Source organism: Lolium rigidum, chromosome 5 (assembly GCF_022539505.1).
Source record: "Lolium rigidum isolate FL_2022 chromosome 5, APGP_CSIRO_Lrig_0.1, whole genome shotgun sequence".
NCBI classification, from domain to species: domain Eukaryota; kingdom Viridiplantae; phylum Streptophyta; class Magnoliopsida; order Poales; family Poaceae; genus Lolium; species Lolium rigidum.
This window is the reverse complement of record NC_061512.1, coordinates 56,297,559-56,314,695: the sequence shown is the minus strand read 5'-3', so window position 1 is coordinate 56,314,695 and position 17,137 is coordinate 56,297,559. Positions and strand designations below refer to the sequence as shown.

Below are 17,137 nucleotides of genomic sequence, written 5' to 3'. Positions count from 1 at the left end.
ACTCAATTGTTATTTGAATAATATAGGCTTGGATAATATGATTTGAAGAGATGTGATCATGGAACATGATGAATGTGTCTAAATGATTTTGATAGATGGGCTTGACTAAAGGCTTCACCTTTGCAAAGATGAATCTTGTTTAGAAAAATTAAGAAAATGCATCTATAATGAAAATACTCAAATCCTCATGTTTGAATTTGAATAATTTCAAAAAGGTTTGAAATAGCTTGGCAATTGGTGTTACTGGTTTGTAAAATCTATTTTTAACCTAGGGCAAAAGGAATCATTTTAAAATGATTTAGGGATTTTGTTTTATGCCAAAAATATTCAAATTCTCATATTTGAATTTGAATATTCAAAAATAGTTCAAAACTCAAATTTATTGTTCCATTGTGTTCCACACATTTTTATGAATCCTGGATGTAGTATTTCCCAATTTGGGACATCTAAATGTTTTTCTATAATTTATACAAGATTAAGCATTTCGCAGTATTTTAATAATTTCGTCCGAAAAGTCGTCTGTAAAAGTTTCTCGGATGGAAAAAGTTTCTACACGAAAATTATAGAGAAATTAATTATGAATCCAACGCAAAAGGAATCATCTAAAACGTGGTTATAAATATATTGTTATAGAATTTTAAACTTTATGTATGTGAATTAGCTAGCACAATCGATCGGACTATGGTTGAACCGGTTCAGTTATTTGGGCTAAGAAGGATCTTGATCAAACAGCTTAATCTAAAGCTAAACCGTATTTAGACTTTAGCACAGAGCACAGAGGAACTACAGGCAGTGGCTGGACGTTGATGTTGAGCGTTACCACGAGTGTGGACGACGAGGCTCAGTGCAACACGGCGAACTTGATGGTTGCCACGGTGTGGAAATTCTCTTCTTGGAACGATAGCGAAAACGCGTACGGTGGCCGCCGGCATGTGTCTTCGCGGATGTTCCCGGCGACAATGAAGTGGCGGATGATGTGTTGCGCGTGACAGAAGGCCTCGGGGTGTCCTTGGCGACGTCTCTTTCTTCCTCTCGTGACGGCGGTCTTCAACAACATGGATGGACATGGCTTTGGCGACGCTGTAGCCAACGGTAACAAAATGGTACAGCACCATGTCCTAGGTGTAGGCGACGATTAGAAAACCCTACTGTTGAAAGTAATTGAGGTATGGGCTACCGCATATAACGTACCGTCGAGATGAACTTCGATGATGACGCGGCCAACAACGACAATATGAAGCACCACCATGTCTTGGAGGTATCCCTTGACAAGGGGAGTCTTCTGGTGCAGCAAAACGTCGAGGTGATCACCATGCGCGACAAGATCTGACGATGAACTCGAGTTTGTGGTTGGTTTTGGCATGGTTGGTACAAGCTTTACAGAGCTCCTCTGGAATCACTTTGTGAATGAAAGTGGTGGAGAAAAACAAGGAACACACGGTACTCTCCTCGGTTTGATTTAGCATGGCCTGCGGAGGGAGATCACGAGTGTTATGCCGACCGGTGGCATTCGGTTCACCGCGTTGGTTTGGGTGATTGAGGCAACCAATTCAGAAATAAACTCTCTGAATGGAACCGTGTTTCGTAGGGGAGTAATTTTTGTATTGAAGTCGCGAGCAAATGGTGGCTATAATTAGAGGGGGAAATGAGAAAAAGGTTAACTGTTATTATGGTTACGTTAGCCCTCAACCATGTAGGTGCAGGAGCTTGTGCACAAAAATGTAGGTGCAGGAGGACGGGTGATGCTGTACACCGGCCAGTGCAGTGCTCGCACAGCACCCCACACCCCTACATGCGTGAGGTGGCTTGCTAGGCTGCGGCCCAACAACATCAGGTACTGATTTTCCTTTTTGTTTCTTTTTTCCTTTTCAGTTTTTTTGTAGAATGTAAATACTTTTGGAAAATAAAAAAATCTAAATTCTGAACATTTTTAACTTGGAACAATTTTTGAAACTGAACGTTTTTTAAATTTGAGCAATTTTTTAAAATGATTTTTTTAATTAATTTCAAAATTGTTCAAAATTTAAAATTTGTTCAAAATTCAAAATTCCTTTAAGATTAAAAATTTGTTCAAATTTTGAAAAATTGTTCAAAATTTAAAAATTTGTTCTAATTTCAAAATTCTTTCAAGATTAAAAATTTGTTCAAATTGCAAAATTCGTTCAAAATATAAATTTGTAAAATTTCAAAATTCTTTCAAGATTATAAATTTGTTCAAATTATAAAATTCGTTCAAATTTCATAATCTTCGAAACAGAAACAAGAACAAAAGAAAAATAAAACAGAAAACAAAAACAGGAAAATGAAACAAAAAAGAAAAGAAAAAAGTAAAAAAAAGGAAGCCCGCACCTAACTGGGCCGGCCCGTACCGCGCGCAGGGTGTGCGGTGCGCGGTACGCGCCGACCTGGTCGGTGTATAGGGTTTGCCCAGGAGGACGTCGTGGGAGGTGGGAGACGACTCGGTCGGCTTGGCTAGTTGGGCCTGTCTTGGCTGTTGGCCTAAGAAAAAAATAGGAATAGAGAAAAAAACAATAGAGAGGAGGGAGGTAGGCCACGGTGGGTTGGCATGGGCTGCTTTGGCGAGGCCGGTTGGCCCAGTTGGTTCGGTTCACTTTTTTTTTGATTATTTCTTTCATAACTATTGTTTTAGCTCTTCAAATGGAATCAAATAAATTTGAAATTTTTTGTAAGAATCAAAATATAGTTTTAGAAATATAAGGAACCATTTTTAATACCCGTTAGTGGAATAATAAAATAATAATTATATGCACTTTGGCCTATATGGCTACTTGGGTAATACTTTGGAAAGTAAAGTTTTAGGATATTCTTGTTTTCTCAAATAATATATTTTAAGGATTTGAAAACCTTGAAAGTCAAATTATGTTTCATTTGAAAATACTTTGAAAACAAAGGTTCTTGAAAACACCATTTTGGGAAATAGTTTTAAATAACCTCAAAAAGTTTTAATTTAATGTAAATTTTCAATCAAGTTCAAACAATCAAGCATTAAATTTATTTTTATTTTACATTCCAAAATTTAGAAATTTTTGGGATGTGACATAATACCGGCCGGAGCAGGAGGCTGGCAGAGCGAGGCTCAGCTGATGAGGAGGGCTGGTACCACCGGCCTAGGTCGGCCGGTAGCTACGGTACTGGTACCGGAACCAATACCGGTTTTTGACGCGCGACCCCATGCAGATATCTGCGAGACGGCTGCCGTACCACTTGCGGTACCGGTCGCGGTGCTACGGGCCCAACTTTTTCTTTTTATTTTAAACCAAAGGCAAACTTACAGCCGCAATATCTAGAGTTTAGACACTCCGATCGACACGAAACTAATTTTGTTGGAAAGAGGATGACAAGAGCAGCGACAGGCGAGCGACGGTTGCGGGTCAGAAGCCAAACGCACGTGGCCCGGTAGTACCAACCAGGGAGGCCCGGTACTACCGGTCGGAGCAGGAGGCAGGCGGAGTGAAGCTGAGTTGATGAGGAGGGTTGGTACCACCGGCCTGGGTCGGCCGGTACCACCGGTACTGGTATCAGTACCAGTACCAGTTTTCGACATGCAAACCCGGGAAGACATATGTGAGTTAAGGAGGGCTTCCGGTATCACTTGCGGTACCGATCTCACTGCTACCAGCCCAACTTTTTATTTTTCTTTTAAACCAAATGCAAACTTAAAACCGCAATATCTAGAATTTGGAAACTCCGATCAATACGAAACCAATTTTGTTGGAAAGATGATGACAAGAGCAGCGGTAGGCGAGGGGCGGTTGCGGGGCAACATCCAAGCGCGCGGGGGCCCGGTAGTACCAGCCAGGGAGGCCCGGTAATACCGGCCGGAGCAGGAGGCAGGCAGAGCGAGGCTGAGCTGATGAGGAGGGCCGGTACCAACGGCCTGGGTCGACCGATACCACCGGTAGTGCTACCGGTGCCAGTACCGGTTTTTTACGCGCGACCCAAGTAAGACATCTCCGAGTTAAGGAGGACTGCCGGTACTACTTGCGGTACCGGTAGCGGTGCTACCCAATTTTCCTTTTTATTTTAAACCAAAGGCAAACTTACAACCGCAGTATCTAGAGCTTAGACACTCCGATCGACACGAAACCAATTTTATTGGAAAGAGAATGACAAGAGTAGCGGCAGGCGAGCGCCGGTCGTGGGGAAGCAGCCAAGCGCGCGGGGGGCGATAGGACTGGTCGGGGAGGCCCGATACCACCGGCCTGGGCTAGCCGGTACCACCGGTACTGGTACCGGTACCAGTACAGGTTTTCGACGCACGACCCTAGGAAGATATCAACGATTTAAGGAGAGCTGCCGGTACCACTTGCGGTACCGGACGTGGTGCTACGAGCCCAACTTTTTCTTTTCCTTTTAAACCAAATGCAAACTTAAAACCGCAATATCTAGACTTCGGAAACTCCGATAAACATGAAACAGATTTTATTGGAAAGAGGACGACAAGAGCAAAGGCAGGCGAGCGACGGTCTTGAGGCATGATGGTGCTCCGGTGATGGCGCCAGAAAATCTTGGTGGCCGTTGTTGTGGAAGCATTTAGGAAACCCCAAGAGGAAGGTGTGATGAGCCCAGCAGCAAGTTTTCCCTCAGTAAGAAACCAAGGTTTAATCGACCAGTAAGAGAAAGGCGTGACTTCTGAAGGTGTTGCTAGCTGACTAGTGGCAGGGCGCACTATCGGCGTCAGCAACAACGTGGAACCTGCACACAACACAACCAAAGTACTTTGCTCAACTTGCAGTGAGGTTGTCAATCTCACTGGTTTGCTGAACACAAAGGATTAGACGTATCGAGTGGAAATATATGTTTGCAGTAATTAAAGAGAACAAGAATTGCAGTAAGTAAACAGAACAGGATTGCAGTGGTTGAATTTATCTGTGTAAAGGAAAAAAGAACCGGGGTCCACAGTTCACTAGAGGTGTCTCTCCATAAATATAAATAGCATGTTGGGTGAACAAATTACAGCTGGGTGATACGTCTCCAACGTATCTATAATTTCTGATGTTCCATGCTAGTTTTATGACAATACCTACATGTTTTGTTCATACTTTATGATGTTTTTATGCATTTTCCGGAACTAACCTATTAACAAGATGTCGAAGTGCCAGTTCCTGTTTTCTGCTGTTTTTGGTTCCAGAAATTCTACACAGGAAATATTCTCGGAATTGGACGAAACAAAAGCCCAAGACCTTATTTTCCACGGAAGGTTCCAGAGCACCGAAGAGGGGCCAGAGGGGAGCCAAGGGGGCCCCACCCCACATGGCGGCGCGGCCAAGGGGGGGCACCCCCTATGGTGTGGGACCCTCGGGACCCCTCCGAGGCTGCCCTTCCGCCTATATAACCTTCCAGTCGCGAAAACCCTAAAGGAAGAAGCCACGAGACGAGAAAAGTTACGCAGCCGCCGCCATCGCGAAGACAAGTTTCGGGGGACAGAAGTCTCTGTTCCGGCACGCCGCCGGGATGGGGAATTGCCCCCGGAATCATCTCCATCGACTCCACCGCCATCTTCATCGCCGTTGCTGTCTCCCATGATGAGGAGGGAGTAGTTCTCCCCCGAGGCTGAGGGTTCTACCGGTAGCTATGTGGTTCATCTCTCTCTCCCATGGTGTGATCTTTATGTGATCATGAGCTTTGTATCACTATTAATCTATGTGCTACTCTAGTGATGTTATTAAAGTAGTCTATTCCTCCTCCATGATGTAAAGGTGACGGTGTGTGCATCATGTAGTACTTGGCGTAGGTTATGATTGTAATCTCTTGTAGATTATGAAGTTAACTATTACTATGATAGTATTGATGCGATCTATTCCCCTTTCATAGCTATTGTTGACAGTGTGTATGCTATGATAGTACTCGGTCTAAATTGCAACGGTCTATTATGCACTCTAGAGGTTACTTTAATATGAACTCCGTATGTTGTGGAGCTTGTTTACTCCGGCTTGAGGTGTGCTCTTGTAGCCCTACACAATGAATGGTGTTTGTTATCCAACAAGAGAGTGTGAAAGTATCACAAGTGAGGAGATGTTATTTATTTATTATGTGATCAATGTTGAGAGTGTCCACTAGTGAAAGTATGATCCCTAGGCCTTGTTTCTAAGCATTGAAACACCGTTTCCAACAAGTTCTGTTACATGTTTGCTTGCTGCCATCTTTATTTCAGATTGCAATTGTTACTTACAATCATCCATATTACTTGTATTTCACTATCTCTTCGCCGAACTAGTGCACCTATACATCTGACAAGTGTATTAGGTGTGTTGGGGACACAAGAGACTTCTTGTATCTTAATTGCAGGGTTGCTTGAGAGGAATATCTTTGACCTCTACCTCCCCGAGTTCGATAAACCTTGGGTGATTCACTTAAGAAAAACTTGCTCGCTGTTCTACAAACCTCTGCTCTTGGAGGCCCAACACCGTCTACAGGGAATAGAAGCGTGCGTAGACATCAAGCTATTTTCCGGCGCCGTTGCCGGGGAGGTAAGGTAAAAGGTATTCACATCCTCCGACTACTAAGCTATTTCCTAGCACTGTTGCCGGTGTGTGAGTGCTCGAAGGTATCTCCTTTAGATTCTGCAATTATATCTTTTTGTTTCTTGTTTTTATTTTCACTAGGCTTAATGGAAAACAACAACAAAAATAGAGAACTTTATGAACTTTATATTGAATTAAGACATGATGTGTTTGAAGAGAGAATTAAAAAACCCATGGAACTTTGTTTGCAAAATAGTTGTAGCAATGTTATTAGCATGAACTCTTTGAACACTATTATTGCTAATGCTATGGAAGAATTTAAGCTTGGGGAAGCTGGTTTTGAGGAGCATGCTATTTTTAGTCCCCCAAGCATGGAGGAGAAAATTTACTTTGATGATACTTTGCCTCCCATTTATGATGATTACAATGATGAATATGATATTTTCAGTCCACCTACTATTGAGGAGAAAATTAATTATGATTACAATATCCCTCCTATATATGATGATTATGGTGATGAGAATAATGATAGCTATTTTATTGAATTTGCTCCCACTACAATTAATAGTAATGACTATGCTTATGTGGAGAGTAATAATTTTATGCATGTAGCTCATGATAAGAATGTTTCATGTGATAGTTATATTGTTGAGTTTGTTAGTGATGCTACTAAAAGTTATTATGAGAGAGGGAAACATGGTTATATGCATCTTAATAATATTAAGTTTTCCCTCTTTATGTTGAGAATCTTGAAGTTGAACTTGTGTTGCCTTTTTATGCTTGGTGCTATGTGCTTTTAGTACTTGTTTCCTTACAAGATTCCTTTTCATAGGAAGTGGGTTAGGCTTAAATGTGTTTTGAATTTGCTTTTTGATGCTCTCTTTTGCTTCAACTCTTATTTCTTGCGCGAGCATCATTAAAATTACTGAGCCCATCTTAATGGCTATAAAGAAAGCACTTCTTGGGAGATAACCCATGTTTTTATTTTGCTACTGTTTTGTTGTGTCTTGGAAGTTGTTACTACTGTAGCAACCTCTCCTTCTCTTTACTTTATTGCATTGTTGTGCCAAGTAAAGTCTCTAATAGTAAAGTTGATACTAGATTTGGATTGTTGCACAGAAACAGATTTCTACCTGTCACGAATTTGCGTAGATCTCTCTGTAGAAGAATCAAAAAATCTGCCAATTTACGTGCGTGATCCTCAGATATGTACGCAACTTTCATTAGTTTTGAGCTTTTTCATCTGAGACTGTTAAGTGCCTCTAAAAAATTCGTTTTTACGGACTGTTCTGTTTTGACAGATTCTGCCTTTTATTTCGCATTGCCTCTTTTGCTATGTTGAATGGATTTATTTGTTCCATTAACTTCCAGTAGCTTTGGGCAATGTCCAGAAGTGTTAAGAATGATTGTGTCTTCTCTGAACATGTGAATTTTTATTATGCACTAACCATCTAATGAGTTTGCTTTAAGTTTGGTGTGGAGGAAGTTTTCAAGGGTCAAGAGAAGAGGATGATATAATATGATCAAGAAAAGTGAAAAGTCTAAGCTTGGGGATGCCCACGTGGTTCATCCCTGTATATTTCAAGAAGACTCAAGCATCTAAGCTTGGGGATGCCTGATACGCGTAAAGCACACGTCCGTTGGGAACCCCAAGTGGAAGGTATGATGCGTATAGAAGCAAGTTTCCCTCAGTATGAAACCAAGGTTTATCGAACCAGTAGGAGCCAAGAAGCATGATACGTCTCCGATGTATCGATAATTTCTTATGTTCCATGCCACATTATTGATGATATCTACATGTTTTATACACATTATATGTCATATTTATGCGTTTTCCGGAACTAACCTATTGACGAGATGCCGAAGTGCCAGTTCCTGTTTTCTGCTGTTTTTGGTTTCAGAAATCCTAGTAAGGAAATATTCTCGGAATTGGACGAAATCAACGCCCAGGGGCCTATTTTTACACGAAGCTTCCAGAAGACCGGAGGACTTACGAAGTGGGGCCACGAGGTGGCCCGACACCACGCGCGGCGCGGCCGGGCCGTGGCCGCGCCGGCCTGTCGTGTGGTGGCCCTCGTGTGGCCCCCCGAGCCTGCCCTTCCGCCTACTTAAAGTCTCCGTCGCGAAAACCCTACCACGTTCGACGAAACCGAGAGAAAACCTTCCGGAGCCGCCGCCATCGCGAAGCCAAGATCCGGGGGACGAGAGTCTCCGTTCCGGCACGCCGCCGGGACGGGGAAGTGCCCCGGAAGGCTTCTCCATCAACACCACCGCCATCTTCATCAACGCTGCTCGTCTCCCATGAGGAGGGAGTAGTTCTCCATCGAGGCTCGAGGCTGTACCGGTAGCTATGTGGTTCATCTCTCTCCTATGTACTTCAATACAATAATCTCATGAGCTGCCTTACATGATTGAGATTCATATGATGATGCTTGTAATCTAGATGTCATTATGCTAATCAAGTGGATTTTACTTATGTGATCTCCGGAGACTCCTTGTCCCACGTGTGTAAAGGTGACGAGTGTGTGCACCGTGTGGGTCTCTTAGGCTATATTTCACAGAATACTTATTCGCTGTTATGAATGGCATAGTGAAGTGCTTATTTATATCCCTTTATGATTGCAATGTGTTTTGTATCACAATTTATCTATGTGCTACTCTAGTAATGTTATTAAAGTAGTTTTATTCCTCCCGCACGTGTGTAATGGTGACGAGTGTGTGCATCGTGTTAGTACTTGGCGTAGGCTATGATTGTGATCTCTTGTAGATTATGAAGTTAACTATTGCTATGATAGTATTGATGTGATCTATTCCTCCTTTCGTATGCGTGAAGGTGACGAGTGTGCATGCTATGTTAGTACTTGGTTTAGTCTATGTTGATCTATCATGCACTACGAGGTTATTTAAATATGAACATTGAATATTGTGGAGCTTGTTAACTCCGGCATTGAGGGTTCGTGTAATCCTACACAGTTAGTGGTGTTCATCATCCAACAAGAAGGTGTAGAGTCTAGCATCTATCTATTTATTCGTTATGTGATCAATGTTGAGAGTGTCCACTAGTGAAAGTATGATCCCTAGGCCTTGTTCCTAAATATCGCTATCGCTGTTTGTTTACTCGTTTCTACTGCATCTTTACTTCCTGCAATATTACTACCTATCAATCGTCACGCGCAACAAGTACTTTTACGGCGTCGTTACTACTGCTCATATTCATTCATACCACTTGTATTTCACTATCTCTTCGCCGAACTAGTGCACCTATTAGGTGTGTTGGGGACACAAGAGACTTCTTGCTTTGTGGTTGCGGGGTTGCATGAGAGGGATATCTTTGACCTCTTCCTCCCCGAGATACGATAAACCTTGGGTGATCCACTTAAGGGAAACTTGCTGCTGTTCTACAAACCTCTGCTCTTGGAGGCCCAACATTGTCTACAAGAATAGAAGCTCCCGTAGACATCAAGCACTTTTCTGGCGCCGTTGCCGGGGAGGAAAGGTAAAAGGCTCTCATACTTCGGTCCCAGGTAAAGTACTTTTCTAGCGCCGTTGTGTGTGTGCTCGAAGCTATTTCCTTTAGATCCTGCAATTGCATCTTTTTGTTTCTTGTTTACACTAGTTAGGCATAATGGACAACAATGAGCTTCTTATTCTATTTCCTGATTTAAGACATGGATGGTTTGATGCGAAAATTAAAAAACCTATGGAATCTTATTTGCATGCTGGTAGTAATATTAGTATCTATGCCTAAAAAGTCCACTTTCAGGTTATCATCCGAACCCCTTCCGGTATTAAGTTGCAAGCAACAGACAATTGCATTAAGTATGGTGCGTAATGTAATCAACACAAATATCCTTAGACAAAGCATCGATGTTTTATCCCTAGTGGCAACAAGACATCCACAACCTTAGAACTTTCCGTCACTCGTCCCGCATTTAATGGAGGCATGAACCCACTATCGAGCATAAATACTCCCTCTTGGAGTCACAAGTATCAACTTGGCCGAGCCTCTACTAGCAACGGAGAGCATGCAAGAACATAAACAACTCATATATGATAGATTGATAATCAACTTGACATAGTATTCAATATCCATCGGATCCCAACAAACACAACATGTAGGATTAGAAAGAAACGATCTTGATCATGATAGGCAGCTCACAAGATCGAGCATGATAGCACAATTAGGAGAAGACGACCATCTAGCTACTGCTATGGACCCATGGTCCAGGGGTGAACTACTCACACATCAATCCGGAGGCGATCATGGCGATGAAGAGTCCTCCGGGAGATGATTCCCCTCTCCGGCAGGGTGCCGGAGGCGATCTCTGAATCCCCGAGATGGGATTGGCGGCGGCGGCGTCTCCGGAAGGTTTTCCGTATCGTGGCTCTCGCATCGGGGTTTCGCGACGAAGGCTTTAAGTAGGCGGAAGGGTAGGTCAGGGGGCCACACGAGGGCCCCACACAACAGGCCGGCCCGGCCAAGGCCCAGGCCGCGCCGCCTTAGTGTGTGGCCGCCTCGTGGCCCCACTTCTTATCCTCTTCGGTCTTCTTTAAGTTTCGTGTGAAAATAGGACCCTGGGCGTTGATTTCGTCCAATTCCGAGAATATTTCCTTACTAGGATTTCTGAAACCAAAAACAGCAGAAAACAACAACTGGCTCTTCGGCATCTCGTCAATGGGTTAGTGCCGGAAAATGCGTAATAACGACATATAATGTGTATAAAACATGTGAGTATCATCATAAAAGTAGCCTGGAACATAAGAAATTATAGATACGTTTGGGACGTATCAAGCATCCCCAAGCTTAGTTCCTACTCGCCCTCGAGTAGGTAAACGATAACAAAGATAATTTCGAAGTGACATGCTATCATAATCTTGATCAATACTATTGTAAAGCACATGAGATGAATGCAGCGATTCGAAGCAATGATGAAGATAATGAGTAAACAAATGAATCATATAGCAAAGACTTTTCATGAGTAATACTTTCAAGACAAGCATCAATAAGACTTGCATAACAGTTAACTCATAAGCAATAAATTCTTAGTAGAAAGCTTTGAAATAACACAAAGGAAGATATAAGTTTCAGCGATTGCTTTCAACTTCAACATGTATATCTCATGGATAATTGTCAACACAAAGTAATATAATAAGTGCAATAAGTAAACAGGTAAGAATCAATGCACACAGTTTACAATAGTATAATAAAGCACGTTCGCTAGTCGCTAACGGCCCAAGCCACAGGTCCTTAGGCCCAGCATCAACGCTGTGGTGTGAAGATCGTGCTCAGGCCCACCCCCACGTTCGTGGAGGCAGGCTGTCCTGCCGCCCTCCGTCAACGAGATCGAGCGTGGGATCCTGCACGTTCCGCGGCGACACCACGCGCACCTAAACATCACAACGCCCCGCCCCGCGCTGCGCGGCGCCGCCCCACCCCCCAGTCCACGCTCCAGCCACCCGCCGCTCATCCTCGGTTCCTCCGCCGCACCCACAAACGTGCTTCTCCGCGCGGCGCAAGACCTCCGCATCGCGCTCCACAGGCTACAGTCGCGGCAAAGGAGAAGAAGGCCATGGAAGTGTGAGTGTCCGCACAGCCGGATTCCGCCCAATTACTCTGTTCGATTCCGCATCTGCCTCACCGGGCACCCTCCGATCCGGCCATCTAACTAACCTCCTCCCGGTTCCGCGTCGTTCAGGGTCGCGTCGGCGCCGGGGAAGGTGCTCGTCGCGGGGGGCTACCTGGTGCTGGAGCGCCCCAACCCCGGCCTCGTCCTCAGCACCACCGCCCGCTTCTACGCCATCGTCCGCCCCATCCACGACGAGCTCAGCCCGGGCTCCTGGGCATGGGTGAGCCCAACCTCCCTCTCCCTCCCCCACTCCCCCACATTACCTGTGCCAGCGAACCGCTGCTTACCCTCTACACTCGTGCTGTAACTCTAGGGGTGGACGGATGTGAAGGTGACCTCGCCTCAGCTTTCCCGGGAGGCCACCTACAAGCTGTCCCTCAAGCACTCGATGCTCCAGTTGACCTCTGCAAGGCGAGTTCCTCACCGCTTCTTGGGTCCCGGTGCTGCATAGCACTATTGATTTGCCGCACTGCTGTTGGAATTCAAGTTTGATACTCACATTATACAGATACTCACATTGTGCCTGCTGATGTTTACAGGGAGTCTGGAAACCCTTTCGTGGAGCAGGCCATACAGTTCTCCATCGCAGCTGCTAAAGCGATTGTTACTGATAAGGAGAAGAAGGACACGCTAGACAAGCTGCTGTTGCAAGGTGATGCAGATGTTCGTTACCCGTCTATGAATCTGTTGCATGTTATACTAGTTAATTTACTTCATTATTGACGGTTTCAGATTTATTGTTGCAGGTTTGAACATTACAATTCTGGGCTCCAATGATTTCTATTCGTATAGAAAGCAGGTACTGCTTCTTATCTGAATCACACTTGAACACGATACTTAAACGGAAATAAGAAATTCTGCCTTGATATATTTACATGGTTTTTTTAAATTCCTTTTTGTGGCTTCCTACATGGAATCTTCAAACACATTTAAATGGAAAAGTAGCAGCTAGTGTCAAATCTAAGATCTCTAAATTGAGTAGAATAACTTGAGCAGAATCGGGTGATGATCTAAAATAACTAGAATTGAGTAACGATCTTAGCTTTTATGACCAAAATATCGTTTCAGTTACTAGCATTTAGACTTCACTTATCAGAAAGTGGAATGAATTGAGTAGAATTGGTAAAACATCAGGGCGTTGCGTTTAACTTAACAATTTGAGATTCGGATTCTTCCTGCAAAAGAGGGATTTACTTGGTAAACTCGAAGCAGAGGCAGTGACATTCTCAGATTATTTCTAAGTTCATTTTTTTTTGTTAGTTTCCTTTCCTGCTTTATGTATTCATGATAACCAGCTGTAAGCCTGTAAGGCATGCAGGAGTGGCTATTTCCTTTCATGTTTACTTGTAAAATAAAAATATGCCTTTTCTTGTGCACACTAAATATGTAGAATATACTGTTCCCATGTTTGACATATGTATCCATACAACTATAGTTTTCTCCGAAAGCATTCTGTCACTGGTAAATAACTAGCTGTGGATTTCACCGTTTCTTCAGATTGAAGCACGTGGTCTGCCTCTATCTCCAGAGGTATTGCTTTCATTGCCTCCATTTTGTTCAATTACATTTAACTCAGAAGTTGCTAATGGAACTGGAGAAATATCCAAACCTGAAGTGGCAAAAACTGGACTTGGGTCATCAGCTGCCATGACTGCATCAGTTGTCGCGGCTCTTCTTCACTATCTTGGAGCTGTTAACCTTTCGTGTTTGGATCAATCTTCCAGTGATAGTGCAACTGAACGAAATCTTGACTTGGTGCATGCTATTGCTCAAAGTGCACATTGTATAGCACAAGGGAAGATTGGCAGTGGTTTTGATGTTAGTGCTGCTGTCTATGGTAGTCAGCGTTATACAAGGTTTTCTCCAGAAATACTCTCCTCGGCTCAGGTAAAAACTGCTAGTGCCAGATAGTTGTTTGTCCCAGAAGGTGGAGTTGTCTACCCCGAGCAACTTTGTCAGTAGAAATCTTACCAGATGTTTACAGGTTTCAGGAGGATGTTGCTTGCCAGAAGTAGTAGCAGATATTGCTACTGGGAAGTGGGATCATGAGAAGACTCGATTTTCTTTGCCTCCTCTGATGTGCCTTGTAAGTTGACTTGTCTGGATGATTGATGGTGCGGTTTTCCTTATTGCTATTAAATTGTTATATTGGTTGCCACTACTCATCAGAACTACTGGCTGCTATTGATGCTTTGATGGTATAGGATTTACAGCTTTATTAGTAGTAGTTGCACTGCTGTGATGCTTGGTCCATGGCTGATACTGCTAGAATGATAGTGACAGCATGTGAGCAGTACTGTTGTAAGCATGGACGCCATGAGTCATGTCCCCCTCTTTATGAACAATGAATATTGCATATATTAATATTCATGAGCACCGTCCTTTCATATTCGAAAGGGTACTTATCTATATGTTCCTGTTCTTCATCTTCACTAGTCAGTAGTCAGGCCACAACTTCACGTTAGCTTGTATCTTTGCCTTCTTTTAAAATGCCCTGTTATTTTTTGTATTTATTCGCCTTGATTTCCTGTTTTAGGCTGTCAAGTGTCAACATTATATTCATAAGTCTGGGAACAATTTTTGCAAGACTTCAATTCAACCATCTACCTATTCCCTCTGTCCCATCATATAAGATGTTATTACAACCAATATAGGGATTATTATTTTTCTTGCAGTATGATACTATTGTTTAATATCATGTTCATTCTCAATCAGTGATGATGTTTTTTTGGTTCTTGGTCAAGGATGAAATCTAGAATTTAACATAGCTTTGGAATTTGTTGTTAGCTTCTGGGCGAACCTGGAACTGGAGGATCATCTACTCCATCAATGGTTGGATCTGTGAAGAAGTGGCAGAAGTCTGACCCTGAGAAATCCAAAGATACATGGAGCAAGTTGGGAATGGCCAACTCAGTGCTGGAGGAACAATTGAGAAACTTGAACAAACTTGCCGAAGATCATTGGGCGGCCTATGAATCCGTAGTGCGGTCCTTTAGTCATCTGACATGGATGAAGGTAACATTGGTAACCTCTCATTAGTTGTACGAAATAATATTTTTCAATATCAAAATCATGATAGCAGATCAATATTATTTGGTTATGTTGTTAATATTGTGACACAACCAATCTCTTAATTTAATTGAACAATGATTAAAGTGCAGCAAGGATCATGGTACAAATACACAAAGATCACATCAACATGCAAACAAATATCAAATCCAGAAATTGCATTTTTTTTTCTTACTGAATGGAGAAGGCACCACCAGATTTTGTTAACACAGATGAGTGTGATATCCTTACATTTACCTATGTGATGCTTCTAATTCTTAATTATTCCCTTCGTATCAAAATGTAAGGTACACTTGATTTTCACTGGTTAACAACTTGCAGCTCTGGCTATGATTTCTACTTATAATATATCCACAAAATTAATACAAGAATATATTAAATGAAAGAATTTTGCAAGACAAATGAGAGGATACCATTTATACATTCCCAATCCCCATAATTTGGTAAGTATTAGTGGTCAAGGTTGTGCATCAAAGACCATGCAAAAGAAAGTGCTCCTTATATTTTGGGATGGAGGGAATATCAGTTCATCACCATGTGGATCTGCAGGAAGAGTACACTCTTTAGTGCTCTGTGCTAAAACCTTTTTTTGTCCTTGTTATTTTCAGTGGACAGAGGTGGCTACTAATCAGCATGAAGAACTGATTGTCAGATCATTATTAGCTGCTAGAAATGCTTTCCTCGAAATAAGGCTTCATATGCGTGAGATGGGTGTGGCAGCCGGTATTCCAGTAAGACCCCCTCTATGAAATTATGCCTGTACTCCTTCGATGAATTATGACTGTTGTTGTATAGTGTTTTCACAGAAGTTTCTTGTGTGGTGATTGACATAGTTACATCGACACAAATTGCTAAGCTTTGGTCATGAAACTATAGATAGTGGTCACAGTTTACTAGTAGTAAAGTTCGTGTGTGTTCAATAATAGCTCTAAATCTGCAGATTGAGCCAGAGTCACAGACACAGCTTCTGGATGCCACTATGAATATGGAAGGTGTTCTACTAGCTGGTGTTCCTGGAGCTGGTGGTTTTGATGCAGTTTTCTCAGTGACCTTGGGTGAAGCAAGTGGTGCTGTAGCAAATGCTTGGAGCTCCGCTGGCGTCCTCCCACTTCTTGTTCGAGAAGACTCTCGGGGCGTTTCACTGGAAGCTGGTGATCCAAGAACAAGGGAGGTGTCAACCGCTGTGTCATCCATACAGATTAACTGATATATTCTTGATGATAAATTCAGTAATCTTTTCCTACGATGTACTATCTTTGGTGCCTCATTCATTTAGGAGTAGCACTACCGGACAAATTCAAAAATTCGCTTGGTTAGAATAAGTGCTCAGCACGGAGGAACATAGCATGAAGTACTTCTGATAGGACAGTGCAAGAGTGTATAAATGGGAAGCTCTTGTTATTGCCTGTATTGCTCGTAGCCATGGAATGTGCGTGATGCAGTGTGTAGCTTTTGTAATGAACTTAGGCTGTGTTTGGATGCACAAAACTGAGCCTTGGAAATGAATTGCAGTGCAATACCAAAACCAAGATGGCAATGGGAAGCTCTTGTTATTGCCTGTATTGCTCGTAAGCCATGGAATGTGCGTGATGCAGTGTGTAGCTTTTGTAATGAACTTAGAGCATCTCCAGCCGCGTCCCCTAAACCGCGCCGGATTGAGCGTTTGGGGGACGTGTTTTGTTCGTGCCGCATTTGGGGGACGTCGCTCCCCAGCCACGTCCCCCAAACGCCTTCTCCAAACATTTAAAATATTTTTTTTGGCATTTTTATTTCAATTTTCACAAACTAATACATAATCGGGAATGTGGTTTACACGAAGACATAGTTTGGAACATGGTTTTCCACAAACTAATACATAGTTTGAACCATGGTGGACACAAATATAAAATTTTGCAAAAAAACTAAACCTAACTAGGCCGTGCATCGAAGGTTTCGTGTGTTCGTTGCTAAGAAAGA

General features: G+C 42.8%; 1 protein-coding gene across 1 annotated transcript; it reads left to right on the top strand.

Annotated features, from left to right (window-relative positions):
* Positions 1-1,198: 1,198 nt before the first annotated feature.
* LOC124655995 (phosphomevalonate kinase, peroxisomal-like) lies at positions 1,199-16,609 on the top strand. The gene is made up of 12 exons (XM_047194812.1): positions 1,199-1,303; positions 1,698-1,834; positions 11,765-12,061; positions 12,182-12,332; positions 12,426-12,523; positions 12,652-12,764; positions 12,859-12,911; positions 13,610-13,999; positions 14,097-14,198; positions 14,900-15,127; positions 15,790-15,912; positions 16,122-16,609. Exons 1-12 carry the CDS (start codon positions 1,199-1,201, stop codon positions 16,386-16,388), a joined length of 2,064 nt encoding a protein of 687 aa, XP_047050768.1. The 3' UTR covers positions 16,389-16,609.
* The last annotated feature ends 528 nt before the right edge of the window (positions 16,610-17,137 follow it).

Bases quoted from the DNA above. Each gene is read 5' to 3' on its own strand.
- LOC124655995 (XM_047194812.1), top strand. From the start codon at position 1,199: ATGAACTTCGATGATGACGCGGCCAACAACGACAATATGAAGCACCAC. The intron at 14,000-14,096 runs GTAAAAACTGCT...AGATGTTTACAG, and splicing joins AAATACTCTCCTCGGCTCAG to GTTTCAGGAGGATGTTGCTT. The intron at 15,913-16,121 runs GTAAGACCCCCT...CTAAATCTGCAG, and splicing joins GTGTGGCAGCCGGTATTCCA to ATTGAGCCAGAGTCACAGAC.